Source organism: Rousettus aegyptiacus, unplaced genomic scaffold, assembly GCF_014176215.1.
Source record: "Rousettus aegyptiacus isolate mRouAeg1 unplaced genomic scaffold, mRouAeg1.p scaffold_m13_p_1, whole genome shotgun sequence".
NCBI lineage: Eukaryota > Metazoa > Chordata > Mammalia > Chiroptera > Pteropodidae > Rousettus > Rousettus aegyptiacus.
The window spans coordinates 40,079,974-40,096,386 of record NW_023416284.1 but is presented as its reverse complement, the minus strand read 5'-3'; the positions used below and the strand labels follow the sequence as shown (position 1 = coordinate 40,096,386).

Sequence of the window (16,413 nt, the reverse complement as noted above, 5' to 3'; positions counted from 1 at the left end):
AGAGTTGTGCTTTCCTGGTCAACTTGGCTGGAACAAAATTAAATAAATATACTAATCATATCACTTCACTATCATATGCAGGTTCAAAGTAATGATTATAAATATTTTGTTTCAAATGGATATTAAAAGCTGTGTAACAAAATGGCTACTTAAAAAATATAAAAAGCATGTGGACAGTCTGCTTGAGTAGCATTTCATAGACAAAAACTAAATATAAATTTTATATTGTCAAATACAATAAGAGAATCCTGAGATGACCCTGAAATAAATGTAAGGATTCTTTTCTATATTTATCTATATTCTATTAAATGTTAAAATATGGCTTATAAAAATGCATTTCCTTACATAAATATTTCACAGGATAAACTAATGAGTACAAGGAGGCCAAGTTAAATGTATCTAAAAGTAACTCAGTGTACAGAATTTTAAGAAAAAGGTATCATTTAGGGTTTTGAAAAGAAAATGTCCTAACAAGAATTAATACCATCTTTAAATTGCAATTATTATTAACAAGCATAAAAGAAAACCAGGAGCCTGGATAAAAACTAATCAGTACTTGATACAAAGGGATAACTCTAAAAAACCATGATTAAAATATGGAATGCTAAAATGACTAAGTAATAACTCAGAAGTGACATAATTATATTTAGATATGACATACCTAAGAACATCTATTTCATCTTTCAGGGCTCTTGTTTCCTCAGCAAGACTAGTCAATTCATCATTCCTATGCTGAAATTCAATTAGTTGCTTTTCAAGTTCTTCACAGTGAACACGGTAATCATCTTTTGCAGCTTCAAGTCTTGCATAAAGAAAACCAACAGGTTGTTTATGATGTAATTTCCATCATTTGTTTTCTTACTGAGACTTCTAAATGTTTTGATTTTTAATTCCACATTCAAAAGAAGGAAAGGTAAATAATAAGATACTTTGGGTTCCTGGTTTGAGACAGATGAGAAGTAAACTGAATTTTCATTTCTGAAACATTGTCTTTGGTTATTTTTAGTTCAAATAGGGATTTTAATTTCAAAAGATGAAGAGAAAATGCATAGGTACATATTAAAATTATCAAGAAAATATATAGGATATAAAGTGGTAAAATATTAACTCTAGGTATACTGTTGATAAATTGAGGATGAATACTTCAAACCCTATAGCAACAAGAACTAAAATGACAACACAGTGATTAAAATCAAATATTAAAAAAAATTATTTTATCAACTCCAAGAAATGTAGGAAAGGAAAAGGAACAAAAGAATATATATGAGAAATGAAAAATTGCATATTAATAGACCTAAATACAACCATATAAAAATTACATAAAAGGCAAAGGGACCAAACACATCAATTAAAAAGGCTGAGACTACCAGACTGGATAAAAAAAGCAGGGCTCACATAGATCCTAAATACAAGAGACTTTTTATATATAAAGACACAAGAATATTAAATGTAAAAAGGTGTAAATAAAATACTATGCAAACAGAGCCAAGAAAGTTGGGGTAGTTATGTTAATATATAAATATATAATATATAAAAAAATATTTAAGAAAAAAGTATCATCAAAATAATATTTCATAATTATAAGTGTCAATTCATTAGAAAGACATACCATAAAAGTGTACATACCTAAAAAGTTTTAAAATACATGAAGGAAAACATAGACTCAAAGGTAGAAATCCACAAATCCACAATCATTGTTGAAAATTTTAACACATCTCCCAAAACTGAGAAACTAAAGAAAATACCAGTAAAAATATAGACGATATCTCAATAACATTATTAACCAGCTTGAGATAACTGACATGTACAGAACATGTTAGTCAAAAACTACAGAACATACATTCTTTGCAAGTACACACAGAACACTCACCACAATAGAACATATGATCAGCAACAAAATAAGTATCCAAAAATATTAAAACTGAAATCTCATGGAAGTTGTTCTCTAACCACAAGGAAATTAAATTAGAAATCAGTCATAAGGAGTCTAGAAAAGCTTTCGATATTTGGAAATTAAACAACACATTTCTAAATAACCCATAAGTCAAGTAAGAAATCACAAGGGAAATTAGCAAATATTTGAAACTGAACAATAACGGAAATACAACTGATCAAATTTTGGGGGACGCAGCTAAACCAGTGCTTGAAGAGAAATTTACAAAGCAAGATGTTTGTTCCTGCTCAAAGCAAAATAAAGGCTTATATTAGAAATGAAGAAAGGTTTAAAATTGATCGCCTAAGATTCAATCTTAAGAGGCTAGAAAAAGAAGAGCAAATTTAAATCCAAAGTAAGTATAAGAAAAGAAATAAAGAACAGAGGTCTAAAATTAACAATATGGAAAGCTAACAGAAAGTATTTGGAAGATTAATAAAATTAATGAATCCCTAGAAAGAGTAATCAAGAAAAAATGAGAGAAAATACGAATGACCAATACTGGGAATAAAAAAAGGAGATATCACTACAGTTCCTACAGTCACTAAAGGGACGATAAAAAGAATATTATGAGCCAATAAATTCAACAACATAAATGAAATACACATATACCTTGGGAATAACTTGCCAAATCGACAGTAGATAGTATAAAAAACCTGAAAAGCTCTATGGCCATTAAAGAAATAACCCTTGTTATTAAAAGCCCTTTCACAAAAAGAACCACAAGTTCTGAGAGTTTTATTTATAAATTCAACCAAACATTGAAAGAAGAAATAATATTCTTACATAAACAATATCAGAAAATAGAGAGAATACTTTACAATTAGTCTATAAACGAGCAGAACTCTGATAATAAAACTTGAAAGATATTACAAGAGAAAAAAGTTACAGACCAATACCTATTATGCAGACACGAAAAAATTCTTTCAATATATTAGCAAACCAAATCCAGTCAAATTTTACAAGATAATAAAATATGATCAAGTGATTTATCCCTGAAATATAAGATTTTTTATCATTAAAAAATTAATCATATTAAAAGTATGAAAAAGAAAAACACTTTTTAAGATACAGAAAAATCATTTGACAAATATCAACACCAATCAATGATAAAAACTCTTAGCAAGCCAGAAATAAAAAGACACTTCTTCCATTTGATAAAAAGCACTCTAAAAAACTCCATAGCTAGCTTCATATTTGATGGTACTTTTTCTCTCTCTGACTCAGAACAAAGCAAGATGTCTGTTCCTGCTCAAAGCAAGAAAACAAATACAAGGCCAAAATGATAAAGGAAAGACATAAAGATCTATTACTAGATTAGATGAGTGTAGATTTCTTAGAATTTTCTACATAAACAAACAACTACTAGAATCAAGTCAGTTAAGAAACTTTGTAGGACATAAAAGATTCAAAATACAAGATAAAAGTTTCAATGTACAAAAAATCAATTGTACATCTGTATATTAGTAGCAACATTTCAGAATAATTTTTCAAAATGCATTTGTATAATAATATAAAATACTTGGGGATAAAGTTAACAAAGACATATAAGCCTTCTAGGTGGGAAACAACATAACACTGCTGAGCGGAACTAAAGACTTAAATGAAGATGACATAGTCACAGACTGATACCTTAACTATATTCAGAATTTCTATTATGTGCAATCCAAATCATAATCACTAAAGATTTATTTTACGAAAACTTACTAGATGATTCTCAATTTTATGTAAAAATGCAAAAGACTTATGATAACCAAAATGAATTTTGAAAAAAGAACAAAGTTGAAATACTTACATTACCTGATTTTAAATGACTTATTCTCAAACAACAGTAATCAAGACTGTGTCATATAGGCATAAAGGCAGACGAACTGATCAATGAAAGAGAACTGAGAATCCAGAAAATGATCCAAATTTTATGGTTATATCATTTTTCACAAAGGTGCCAAAGCATATTGATGAAGTTAAATAAAAATCTTTTCAAATGATGCTACTGCGACTAGATAGATACTCATATGGAAAAATAAAAAAAATAAAATAAAGCTTGGCTCCTGTGTCTCACACTATTTTAGAAAAAAAAATCAATTCAAGATGGACCACAGGCATAAATTGTAAAATATAAAATTATGAAGGTTCTATAAGAAAAGTACTAGAGACTATCTTCATGACATGGGAGTGGACAGGATTTCTTAGAGAGAACACAAAAAGCATTATCTAAGTAAAAAATCCTTTATTGTGAAAGACACCATTTAAAAATGAAAAATCAAGTCACAAAATAGGTGAAATATTATTGCATATATATCCGACAAAAGATTTATTTCCAGAATATATATTTTAAAAACTCCCATAACTCAGTAAGACAAATAATTCATTTTAAAAATAGGCTGAGTGTGAAGAAAGTTCGCGAAATATTAAATATTGCTAATAAGAACAAGGGAAGGGGTTTATCACATCACTAGTTATCAGAAAAATGCAAATTAAAGCCACAATTAGATATCCCTAGAGATTCTTTGGCATGGCTAAAATTACAAAGACTGGTAAGACCAATATATGTTATGTAGGCAAAGGAACTAGAGCAACTAGCAGTAAATACAGCCAGTGGAAACATAAAATGGTATGACCGCTTTGGAAAATAGTTTTCTAGTATCTTTTCAAACTAAACATAGACCTATTATGTTACTCAGCATTACCACTCTATGTATTTGCCGTTGAAAAATGAAAAAAAAAAAAGTTCACAAAAGTCTTGTATTCTAACATGCATACCAACTTTATTTATATTAGCCCAAATTTGGAAACCCAAATGCCCATCTAAAGGAAAATAGATAAACGAAATGTGGCATATTGTGGAATTATTCCATATAATGGAATAATACTCAGCAATAAAAATAATTACTTATACATTCAACAACATGGCTAAATCTCACAAACATGCAGAACAAAAAAAGTCACTAGAGTTCACATTGCATGATTCAATTTATATGAAGTTCTAGATGACAGAAAACAAATCTATGGTGAAAAATAATCAGAAAAGTAGTTGGTTTCTGAGAGGTAGAGGTTGACTGGGAAGGAGCATAAGGAAACTTTTTGTAGTAATAGAGATGATCTATCAAATAATAAAAGTGTGAGTTACACAAACATCTATTTGTTAAAACATGCCAAATTGTACTCAGTATTTATTCATTTTACAATATGTAATTGTTACCTTGTTAGAAAAAAAAAAAACTATAAACATACTGAAGTCCAGTATTAGTATGCTTTTTACAAAGGTATGGGTTAGCAATTCTTAAATTACTTTTTGTGTGCTTTGGGATTGCGTAAATGAGTAAATATTCTGAAGAAAACTTAAGGCAAGTTTCTCGCTATTGGAGAAAGGAGTTACAATATGGAAATGGAGAGCAGAACGAACGCTGAAGTCGCTGGACTAAAATAACGGATGTCAATGTAAAGTCATTTTTCATAATCATAGATATAAAAATAAATGCAGATATAGGTGTAAACAAGTGTGTGAACATGGGCAAGTATGAACCTGTGCGAGTGTATATCCCAGCTCTGTACACAGAGGTAGACTAGAAGTGGTGATAGAAAAATTCATCTGGAGCATAGATCTTTGTTTCTAAATAACATTCTCCACTAAGAGGAATCAGAGCTCCTTGGAAAAATGGCTGATTCCAGAGTTGGGTAAGGGAAAGATGATGAGCCTAGAATATTTTGTTGTGCCCGTAAGCAAGAAGTACTCAAAGAAGGATAGTGGCATACTGAAAGAATACAGGGGCTAATTGAAAGACCTCTTAGTGGTCAAATCTGGAATAATTTAAGCATCAAAGTAAATGATGACAGAAATGGATTTATAGTCCATTGACTAAGAATCCATTATTAAATGCATTGCATAATCCCAAATAAGATTCTGAACTGAAGGGAAAAAATTAGCTATTAAACACATTCAGACAACTGACAGAATTTGAATATGACCTGTATATTAGATAATAACATTGTATCAATGACAAGTTCCCCAATTTTGATCACTAGACTGTGGTTTATCAGAGAATGTCCTTATTCTTAGGAAATATATAAAGAAGAATATAAGAATAAAAGGGCATGTCTCCAACTTATTCTCAAATGACTAAGGAAAAAATGTTTCCTTATATGAATATACAGAGAGAATGCTAAAGAAAATGGAGAGGAACTGTAAAATGACTGTTCAATCTGAATGAAAGGTATAAATGAATTCTGTGTACTATTCTTGCAATGTTTTTTGTAAACTTGAAATTATATCAAAATAAAGTAATAAAAAGAACATATATAGTACAACCAGAGTGCCTCATCTCAAGGCCTTAGTTAGTGTAATACATAGTGGTAAGCATATTAAGAGAAAATCAAAGTTTACTAAAGGTAAGGTGTACATATTTTTTAAAAGAATAAAAAAGTTAAAATGAAAAGCATCTCTTTAGCATAAGATTTACATTTTTTTTTCCATTTAAGTTTGCCTCTCCTATGTAAGAAATTCCCCATTCTCCCTAGGCTTCAGCAATCACTCTTTTAAACTACTCGTGGAATTGTGTATGGCCTTCATTTGGCCCTTATCACATGTTATTTTGAATTGTTTTTATACGTGCATCTCACTTGTCTAACTGGATTGTAAGCCCTATGAGGGAAGGAACCACTTATACTATTTGGTATTTTCAGTAGCTTAATCAGTGTGCTAAACATGCTATATAATGCTTAAAAATTAGTTGTTGATATTATGATTTTTTGAGCTACCAGTTTAATACAGAATTCTATAAAAAGATTTCTAATAAAAATGCTACCTGAAGTTTTCTTCTTGTAATTGTTCTAGTTGTAACTGTGCATGAAAAAACTTTTTTGCCACCATTGTATTTGGATCATCAAAAGATCCATCCATTTGGTCAAGTTTTTCATTCATCATCTCATTCTCAGAAACTAGTGAATTCTTTTCATCTTGAAGTGCAGTCACCTAAAAAACAAATACACAAATGTAAGTATCAATAGCAAAAAACTAAGTTCTGGATCCTAATCCTGGTAACCCATTAAATTAGCTTGGTCACTCAGATGAAATAATTTCTAAGGATCATTCCAACTCTGGAATTCTGGATCTAGGGTTAATATAGAGAAAACAGAGCTTATACATACAAGGAGAATATCTTCAAAATGTTATAATGCTTTCGTTCTACAAAGAAAATGTTTCTAAGTCTCTAAAATTTGATGTGTCAATAAAATTCAAAAACCTAATTTGTTCTCATTTAGGTATAAATTTATTTTTAGGCTGCCGTTAACCTGGTAAGCCAAAATACACATGTATACTTACAAAGTTACCAATTTAGTTTCATAGCAGAAAATTATCAGTTACACATCAAGTGTTCAGAGAACGAGAACATTTGGTTGATAAATCAGTAACAAAAAGCTGAATTAAATCCATTTGCACATTGAGACTGTTTGCTTATAATTTAAATGGACAAAAATATTTAACTTGAGAATCACATCAATGTAAATATCTGAAACACTTATCTTACCTATTTATTTATGTAACAGCATGATTTGCTCTCTTGATTCTATTTCTTTTCTACTTAAAAACATCTTTAACTTAAATCCTTAAAATTTGCAACAAGGCTGCAACTTTTTATAAGACCACAAATTTACATATAATAGTTTTATTAAGATTTGCCTAAAAAAAAAAAAATACCTATCATGACTTCCAACATATTGTTGCACAAGTTTGGTATTTATATTTTCAATAGATATAATTCAATCTACTTATGTAAATGGGACTATATATTGACACACTGAGCTAATTGATGGGATATTAAAATCCTTAATTTTGCCTTAAATATGCCATAGGCGAGTTACAAATACTGTCCTCCAAATGAGAAATACAAAAAAGGCTGGGAAAGTGTCCCCAGACTACAGAAGGAAACAATTTCTCTTCCTAAATTCAATGCATGCATCCACCCGTCATGTAAGCAATTTAGTGTCTATTACCTGTCACGAACAATCCTAAATGACTGAGATATAAAAAAGGAGAGTTTGTGTCCTTAAGATCCTTACAGTAGAAATGTAAACAAACACAGGACAGAAAATGTTGAAAGCACTTTGATGGAATCTACTATAGGGTGGAAATGAGAAACAAAAGAATATCTCATTGTAGCTTGAAGTTGGGGCTGTTATAAAAAGATTAGTAGAGAAGAAAAAAATAGCCTCAATCTTCAAAATTGGGTAGGAATCTTTTAAAGAAAGTAGAGAAGGAGCAAGGGCAAATTTAGTTTTCAACACCTTGTGGGTACCAACCTCATCCCTATTCATGTGTTTCACATTGTGGTTCCACAGCTGCCTTTATCACAGATAAGAGGAAGGGTGCTAACTCTTCAGATTCACCCCAGATCTATGACTTAGAAAGTCCTGCGATGATTCCAGACATTACCTTTAACAAACTCCCATGGTGGTATTTTCCTTAGGTTCACTCTGCACTGGCCTCTGTCCCTCTCTGTTTCTCTCTCTATATTTATATATTCCTCTCTGTTTCTGTTTCTCTTCTCTCTCTCTCTCTGAGCTATCTTAAAGTTCAAAAAGCTAAAAAAAAAAAAAAAAAAAAAAAAAGCTCAAAGGTAATACTCATTTTCTCATATCACCCAAATTTAACATTTTTATCATATTTGCTTATTTATGAATATAAAATATAATATAAACTTCTATAGTTAGAGTCCTCTTTATTGCATTGTGCCCAATCCCACATGATTCTAAGGCATATTCAAGTTGGAGGATCACTGCCTCAGAACATAAATTTACTTTGTATAATGCCAGACAGGAGTATGTTTTTCTTTAGCATACTATATGCATGAAAAACCAGCCACTGCTACTGCAGTTAGATGAGGTTCTACCTGCTGTTGCCAAGCGTTATGAATACTGGTTGGGAAAGGCAGAATAAAAAGCCACTGGTAGACATGTCATGACTTGCCTGAAGGCCCCAAATAATCTTGACTGGAACAGAACTAAAAGACTACATCAGTTTCTCAAAACTGCATATCGAAATCTCATGTGGAGTTTTCCTCTCTCTTTTTTTTTAAGTACCCATAATCACGCCTTCCTCCTGATTTACTGAATCAGAATTTTAGTTGTCCCAATATCTATAACCATAATTTGCACAAAACTGACACCATTCTGTATTTAAATGGATTCAAACTTCACCACCAGATCTGCAGAATCTTCGTTCTTGCATTCTTGACTTTGAAACGTGTTTGCTAGCCGGATTGTGTCAACAAGCAGTTTTATCCAAAAGGGCTCACAAATTTGCATCTGAGCCCTTCATCTGGATTCCAAGTTGTTTCCCTGCCTCAGCATTTGGAAGACATTGCTCTTCTCTAATCTGGCGGCACTGAAGTTGTAGAGGAGCCTGATTTTCTTGTTTTTGGGTGATTTACCTTTTCTAACTGAATGAGGAGTTTTTTCCCTTTACTCTTAAAGTTCATTAGCTTAACTAGAAAAAGTCTTGTGCTAAATATTACTCAACTGACTTGTTTTTACATGTCTGCAATTTCCTTTTAAACCTCCCTTTTTTGTCCTACCATCCAGTCTGTTTTACTGCTCTCTTCTTACGAAATTGTTAATACAACATGAAGCAGAAGTTATTTTCTAAACTTAGCTATTGCCTTTTACACACTCTTCTCTTTGTTTTTCATCTGTAGTGTATGCACAGATCTCATGCTTTTCTTCTTTTCATCTAGCTCATGTTTTGTTGGCAGTCAAGATACCCTATCTGTTCCAGTACAGTGTTAACTTCTTGGACACCCTCTCCACTGTACCCAAGACTTAGTATATTTTCCCCTTTACGTTATGGTTGGGACTGTTTTCATCCACACTGCTCTATATCATCTTGTGAATGGTCAGGAAAGGAGGAGTTTACAACACCTGGGCCAGGTCCTCACTTCTGAGGTTTTTAAGTATCTTATACCAGGGTGGTGAGAAGTATATGCCATCCATTCCCATTGGGAAACTCTTTTGGAATCAGGCTGCCCCAATTCAGTCTGTAGCCCTATAGCCTTTGTTTCGATCAGAAGTCAGGCCTTAGTTTCTTCTCAACCATCATTTCCACTCCTCCTTACTGTGAAGGAAAAATAAAAAACAAAAACTAAAACTAAAACCCTGAAGGAAGTAAAGGGTGAATTTCCTTCTGACTGGGTAGTCTGCAGTGAGAAGTCTCAAGACTTTAGATTTTTGTTGACTCCCCTACATGGGTTGGGGATAAGGGATTAACAGTAGGTGCTTGCTGTGGTGTACCTCTGTCAATGCCATGTGCCTGCTTCTTTCCTTGATTACCAGTATTTTTAATTTCACTTCATTAGGTATGTCTTTTTTCTTGTTTACCTGCCCTTGGTAAATTTCTTTACAGCTTATTTTTTTCTGTTTCATTTGGTTGGGTATTAAAAAAAGAATTCCCCTAAATTTTAAAATCACTCTCAAGTGATATATGATTAAAATTAAACATTTTTCAAAAACAATTTTCCTTATAAAATTGGGATTTGTATCATATATACTTGTATGGATTCTATGTTAAATAAATTATTTTCTTCTGGTTATATGCAGTAATCATTCATTTCATGTGCACAGCAGATAGATGAAGGTTGACACTATTTTAATACTGGAATTAAAATGTCAAAACTTATGATGTCTGCACTTTTCAACTAAAATCAGATCATCATGTACTCTGTACTGTTACAAACACTTAAATATTTTAACATAAAATTTTTTTATTAAATAAGAATTTCTCAGAAAACTATATGCAGATCCTATATGATACTGGTAATATCTGAATGGTTCAATTTTCTATTCTTGAAATGAGGTATTCTGGAGGGTGGATATGATCTGATTTGAGAATGATACATCCAGATGCTTATGTGTGTGTTATAATGTGCAAGATGAGTGTGATTAGAAAAGATGAAAGAAAAACAGGTAGAATTTCCTCTATAATTGAGACATTGGCTTTGTTTGAACACAGAGGACTGATTTTTAGAAATAAAGTAGGAAGACCTGGATTCTGGTATTGTCACTGTCCTAAGTAGCTAATCACCCTGACCAAGTCACCTCTCTTTTCCTTATTCACAAACCCTTGAGGATTAGATACATGACACAGTCTTATTATCGCAGACATTTATCTCATTAAGCAAGGATGTTGCTACCACAACCCTTGTTCTTGACTTTCAGCGTGTGATCTACTTATGTTGCCCATTATTTGAACAAAAAATGCAATTTACATATAGCATATTATGATGGTACATTTAATCTTTTGTATAATTTTTCAAGACTTGCTACATAACTTTCACATTTGCATTTTCATATAACAACGATATATGCAAATGCATACAAAGTGCTATGTGCCAGGCCCTGCTCTAAGTGCATTATGTATATTGCTCATTTAATTCTCATAATCACTCTTGGAGATATATACTATTAACACATCATTTCACAAAAGAGAGAATTGGAGTATAGAGAAATTAAGTAATTTGCCTGATAGTCTACAACCTACTAGTTAACACAGTCAGGTTCTAAATATAGGTGCCCTGGTTTGAAAATCTATCCCTTTAACCATTACTACTGTCTCTCATGCCAAGTTTATTTTGCTAACATGTATGTGTGTATGAACACAAAAATACATACACACGTATATGTTAGCAAAACGAACTTGGCACTCACATTTATTGGGAGTCAAGCATTTCTCAGTACTTCCATAAATCGCCTCATTTAATATTCATATCCTGTGAAGTAGCTATTTTTTTTCCTTTTTACAAAAGAAAAAACTAAGGCCTCATCTAAATACTGTAGTTGAAATTCTACAATTAGAAAGATCTTCTCAAAGAAATAGTTAGGCCAGCAATTTTCAACCTCCATAAGAGAAAAATTATGAAATGCATGCTTGAATATTCAAGTCTATAAAAAATTATTTTAATAGCCCCTCCACAAAATAAAATCCAACCTCCAAAACACTTTGTCAATTAATTAATTAAAATAAAATTAAACTGAAAGAGGAAATCTTCCTTGGATCAGGTTCCTTTTTCGCACCTGCATATCTAGTTCTTGGCATCTTTGCCTCAGTTCTTCTTTTTCTGCTAGTGCTTCCTGAAGTTCTTCCAGGGCCCTTTTAAGCTGAAATATAAAATGTCTTAATTATTAATAAATCGTGCTTTGACACAAATTGAAGAAATATATTTTTATCACAATGCATATATACACTGATATTAGCAACAATTTTAAAATTTTACTTTAGCTATTAACAAGTAAGTCTTGATTTCTTGTTTTTATGTTAATAATATTTAGTTTTATTAACATTTAAGACTAAGGTCCCACAGAAATAAAATTTTATATAAATTCTTGTGAAATATTTAAACAAGAGTATTAGACGATGCATTGCTTAATTTCGTCACAGAAAAAATACTTCTTGACATAACTGATGACATTCATGAAAAACAGATTTCCAAAAATATAACAGCAAAAGTACCTGATGCATTTGCCTCTTTTCTTACCCTTCCCCTTATAATCAGATTGGGTTATATATACCTTTCCCCCCATGTGACACAGTCATATAATAAAGCCAGGGAAAGAAGGACATTTGAATACATGGTCTTTGAGTTGTTTCTTCAAAATCAGGATAACTGTGACAAAAATTATATTGCCTTATTACATAAATTAGAACCTAGCAGTATTTTTAAATTGTCTACTATTTAACTGTGAACCATATAAAATGAACCATATATGCTTTACAAGTGTCAGAAGGAAAGTTCAATACCACTCTTCAAACATAAAAAAACTCTGCAGACCAACACTACTTGCATTCAGAAAGGAGTGCATAAAGATATTCAATTGTGATCTTATAACAGAATACACTAGACTTCATGGAGGAAAATAATGTGTGTAAGCTCTCCTCTGTAAGCTTTACATAGCAATTGGCAAAGTGCTATATCATTGTTTTCAACGTTTTCCTCACATACTTACTCACCTGTTGCTCTAATTCTCCAACAGCATCATTTGTAGGAGAGCTCAGTATTTCTTTACTCATCAACTAGGAAATAAAAATAGTAAAATTAAGTACAAGAAAGTGATGTTTATGCAGTAAAAATAAGTTTCCTTGAAACAACAGTAAAATGCTTTTTGTTTTCCTTGCCTTAATTTGATAATCCTTCAAATATTATTCAAATAAAAACTTTATAGAGGTTTAACAATACAATGTTCAGACATATTGGTGAAAACATAGTGTGTTTGAAATATGTAGTTATATTGAAAATACTTATATAATAAAAAATTATAATACAAGTTCTAAATAAAACTGAACACTATAATAAAAAATAATTCTTCCCATAACATAAATTAACACTTAAAATAAAGCCTTTAAATATGTGACACGACAAAATTACTAACTTGAGAAGTCATTTTAAAAGTAGGAGGTAGATAAGGGCAAAGGGAGTCAAATATATAGTAATGGAAGATTTGACTTTAGGAGATGAATATACAATTAAATATACAGATGATGTATTATTGAATTATATACCTGAAACATAATTTTATTAATCAATGTCACCTCAATAAATTTAATAATAAAAAAGTAGGAGTTACAGAGAAAAAAAATCCTGTGAAGTAACTATTTTGCATATGAAAGGTAGATTTATTTATGTATAGTGATGCTTTGGATTCTAACCAACAATGCAAACTCACAGTATACAGACTTCTAAAGTCCTGTATGTTATCTCCCTCTAATTCGAACACCCCTTCCAAACTACATTTGTCCTCACTAACCCCACACTCTACTTCACCTCGGCCTTTTTAGTCTGATTTTAAAGAAAAACATGCACCAAACAAATTCTGAATCTTTATGGTCAACTTAGATAAACCCAGGCTACGTGGCTCCAAACCCTAAGTATCACACACGCACACACCCTCTCTTTCTCCCTTTCTTCCTTCCTGTAAAATTTCAGAAAAGATTGGTCTAACTGGCAGAAAAAAGAGAAGAAATAAAAATTCTTATCTAGGCAGTGGTTGTTTAGCCTGCTTAGTTGAAGTTATTTAAAGAAACATGACAATATCAATTTATCTTTTAAAATGCACAGGGGTTAAAATTGGGCTGGATGTTCTTTTAAGGTATTTTGGAGGAAAAAAAAAAAAGGAAGACACAAAAGCTAAAGGTAAGTAAACCTCCTGCAAAGGGTAAGTTTATACAGACAGAAAAATAAACATCCATAAAATTTATATGAAGTTTTATATATTTTGGTTTAGGATTTTCATACATATGTGAATATAACTTACCTCCTGAATAGCAGTCATAACCACATGTTGAACAGACTCTTCCAGTGTCATTATATTTTGAATATGTTCTATGATTTAAAAAAATCAAATCTGAATAAAAATCTCTTTACCCATAATACTTTTAAGCCATTCAATTGACAGTACATTATGCAAATAATACACCTGCATAATGTTCTTTATGCAGGTATATTATTTTTCCACAAGAAATATATCCATTGAAAACAAATAAGCAGAACTGATGATATTAATATAAGTATTTTACATGTTTTTTAAAGGAAACCTTTAATTTTCTTATAAGAGAAAAAGAAATTGCAATTAATCTTAAAATAATTATGACAATTTCTTTTCTCTTGTTAAATATTCATTATTAATGGGATAAATTCATGTGTATTAAATGAACTCCTAAAATCTTACACCCAGGATGTTTCACTTTACCACCTACTCAGTTCATTTCTGGAAGGCTTTCAGAGAAGGAACTTACTAGCTTCCTGTAAAGACCTGTTCAACTTTTACCTAGTCTCATCTCAAGGAAATCCTTATGCCTTACCACAAACACACATGTAATAAATTAAATTGATTCTACCCCACTTAGAAATGAGGAATCATGAGTCTCATATATTAACAGATTTAAATCCATTTCAATTGTATATTCACCAGTTAAAACAATTTTCTAAAAGTTTTAAGGACTTATTATTTTCCAATACTTTTATTGTTTTAATGACTTTGGAAAATTTCAGAAAGTTCTCTAAATCTTTCTTTTATTTGTGAAGCCAAGAACTAGACAAAGATTATCTCAAAGTGCTGTTGGGTTAGGGGAGAGGAAAGAATTAACTAGACAATGCACAGGTAATGGGGATGGTTTCCTTTAATTGTTGTTGTTGTTTTGATAATGAAGTGTTTCAAGGTTGCTGAAACCTTAATAAAAATGATCACTTTCTCCACCAAAATAAACAGGACACTGTAAACTTAATTAGCTCATTCTTTCAAATTAAGATTGTTGCAATACCTTGGAATCATTTTGAAAATAAATTTTGCAAAGTATAAAGGTGTGAAAGTGGTTTTATATTCTGGACTATTTTGTTTTTAAATTTCAGTTAAATTGTTAAAAGTTTTTTTCTCCATTTATCTGCTCACTCCCCAAAATTAAGAATCCAGACATGTATCTCCAAAAGTAAATTGAATCAGATAATCCTGATATTTTTAATAATGAAAATTAAACTATTTCTTTATATTTCTTAGTAAACTTTTATTTATGAATCCATGAACTGAATTTTCTTTTAAACATCTGAAGATAAAATTGCTAAGTAATGCTTAGAACTAAATTATCAAAATACTACCTATCATATTTACATTTGTAGAAGGCAACAGAATCACAAGGGAAAGTTACTGCTTAAAATGTTAATTATAGCTCAGAATAAGAAAATTGATTAATTCACAAAAGAAAAATAACATAAAAGGATATTAAATAGTACAAATAAGACAGAATCGAAGCCAAAGTTGGTTCTTTGAAAAAGACTATTAAAATGGACAAATATGCTAAATTAAGCAAAAAGGTTTTATCAGTAATTGAAATAGAAACAAAGTGCTAATAAAAAGGATCACAATAACAGAAAATTGCTGATTTAAAAATAAGTTACCATCTGACAATTTGTAATTAAACATTTACAGAAGTTTTAACTTTCCACAAGCAAACATTCCTCATTTTTTGTGAAAAAAAAAAACCCCACAACAATATATAGATCTTTGACACTATCTGTGAGAAATAGCCTCTAAAAAGAAGTAATGACCTACCCTAGAAAAAAGTAAATAGTTAATGACAGAAATGAACCAATATCAAAATTTTCTGATACCCAATCCCTTTTCCACTGATAAACTACAATTGATTTTACGTATTTTTTCTCCTTCTGAATTTGTTTTTATTGAAATTGTCCTGTCTCATATGCACATGCTTTATTCATTAGTTAGATAACATTGAATGCGTTCTCTAAAGTCCTGACTTAAAGTATTTTACAAACTTAAGCACCCAACATTCTCTTTTAAGGATAATGTACCAGGGCCAAATTTGGATGAATTGTGCAAAAAACATCAGCATCAAAAAACTCACAATCCTGACTGATGCAAGGCCCTTGGCCTGTTCTGTTCATTATTTTATTTAACCTGATATAATCTTTTTGTACTCA

The 16,413-nt window shown here is 30.9% G+C and overlaps 1 protein-coding gene across 5 annotated transcripts in view; it reads right to left on the bottom strand.

The window, feature by feature from the left end:
* HOOK1 (hook microtubule tethering protein 1) overlaps positions 1-16,413 on the bottom strand; it is a 50,615-nt gene that overhangs the window by 21,818 nt on the left and 12,384 nt on the right. For all 5 annotated transcript variants that reach the window (XM_016159893.2, XM_016159894.2, XM_016159895.2 and 2 more), the window contains 5 exons: positions 14,234-14,301; positions 12,933-12,995; positions 11,999-12,082; positions 6,739-6,905; positions 662-802 (listed from right to left, as the gene is read on the bottom strand). In XM_016159893.2, coding sequence (XP_016015379.1) covers positions 662-802; positions 6,739-6,905; positions 11,999-12,082; positions 12,933-12,995; positions 14,234-14,301 — 523 coding nt within the window. The remainder of the gene's footprint in view (positions 1-661; positions 803-6,738; positions 6,906-11,998; positions 12,083-12,932; positions 12,996-14,233; positions 14,302-16,413) is intronic.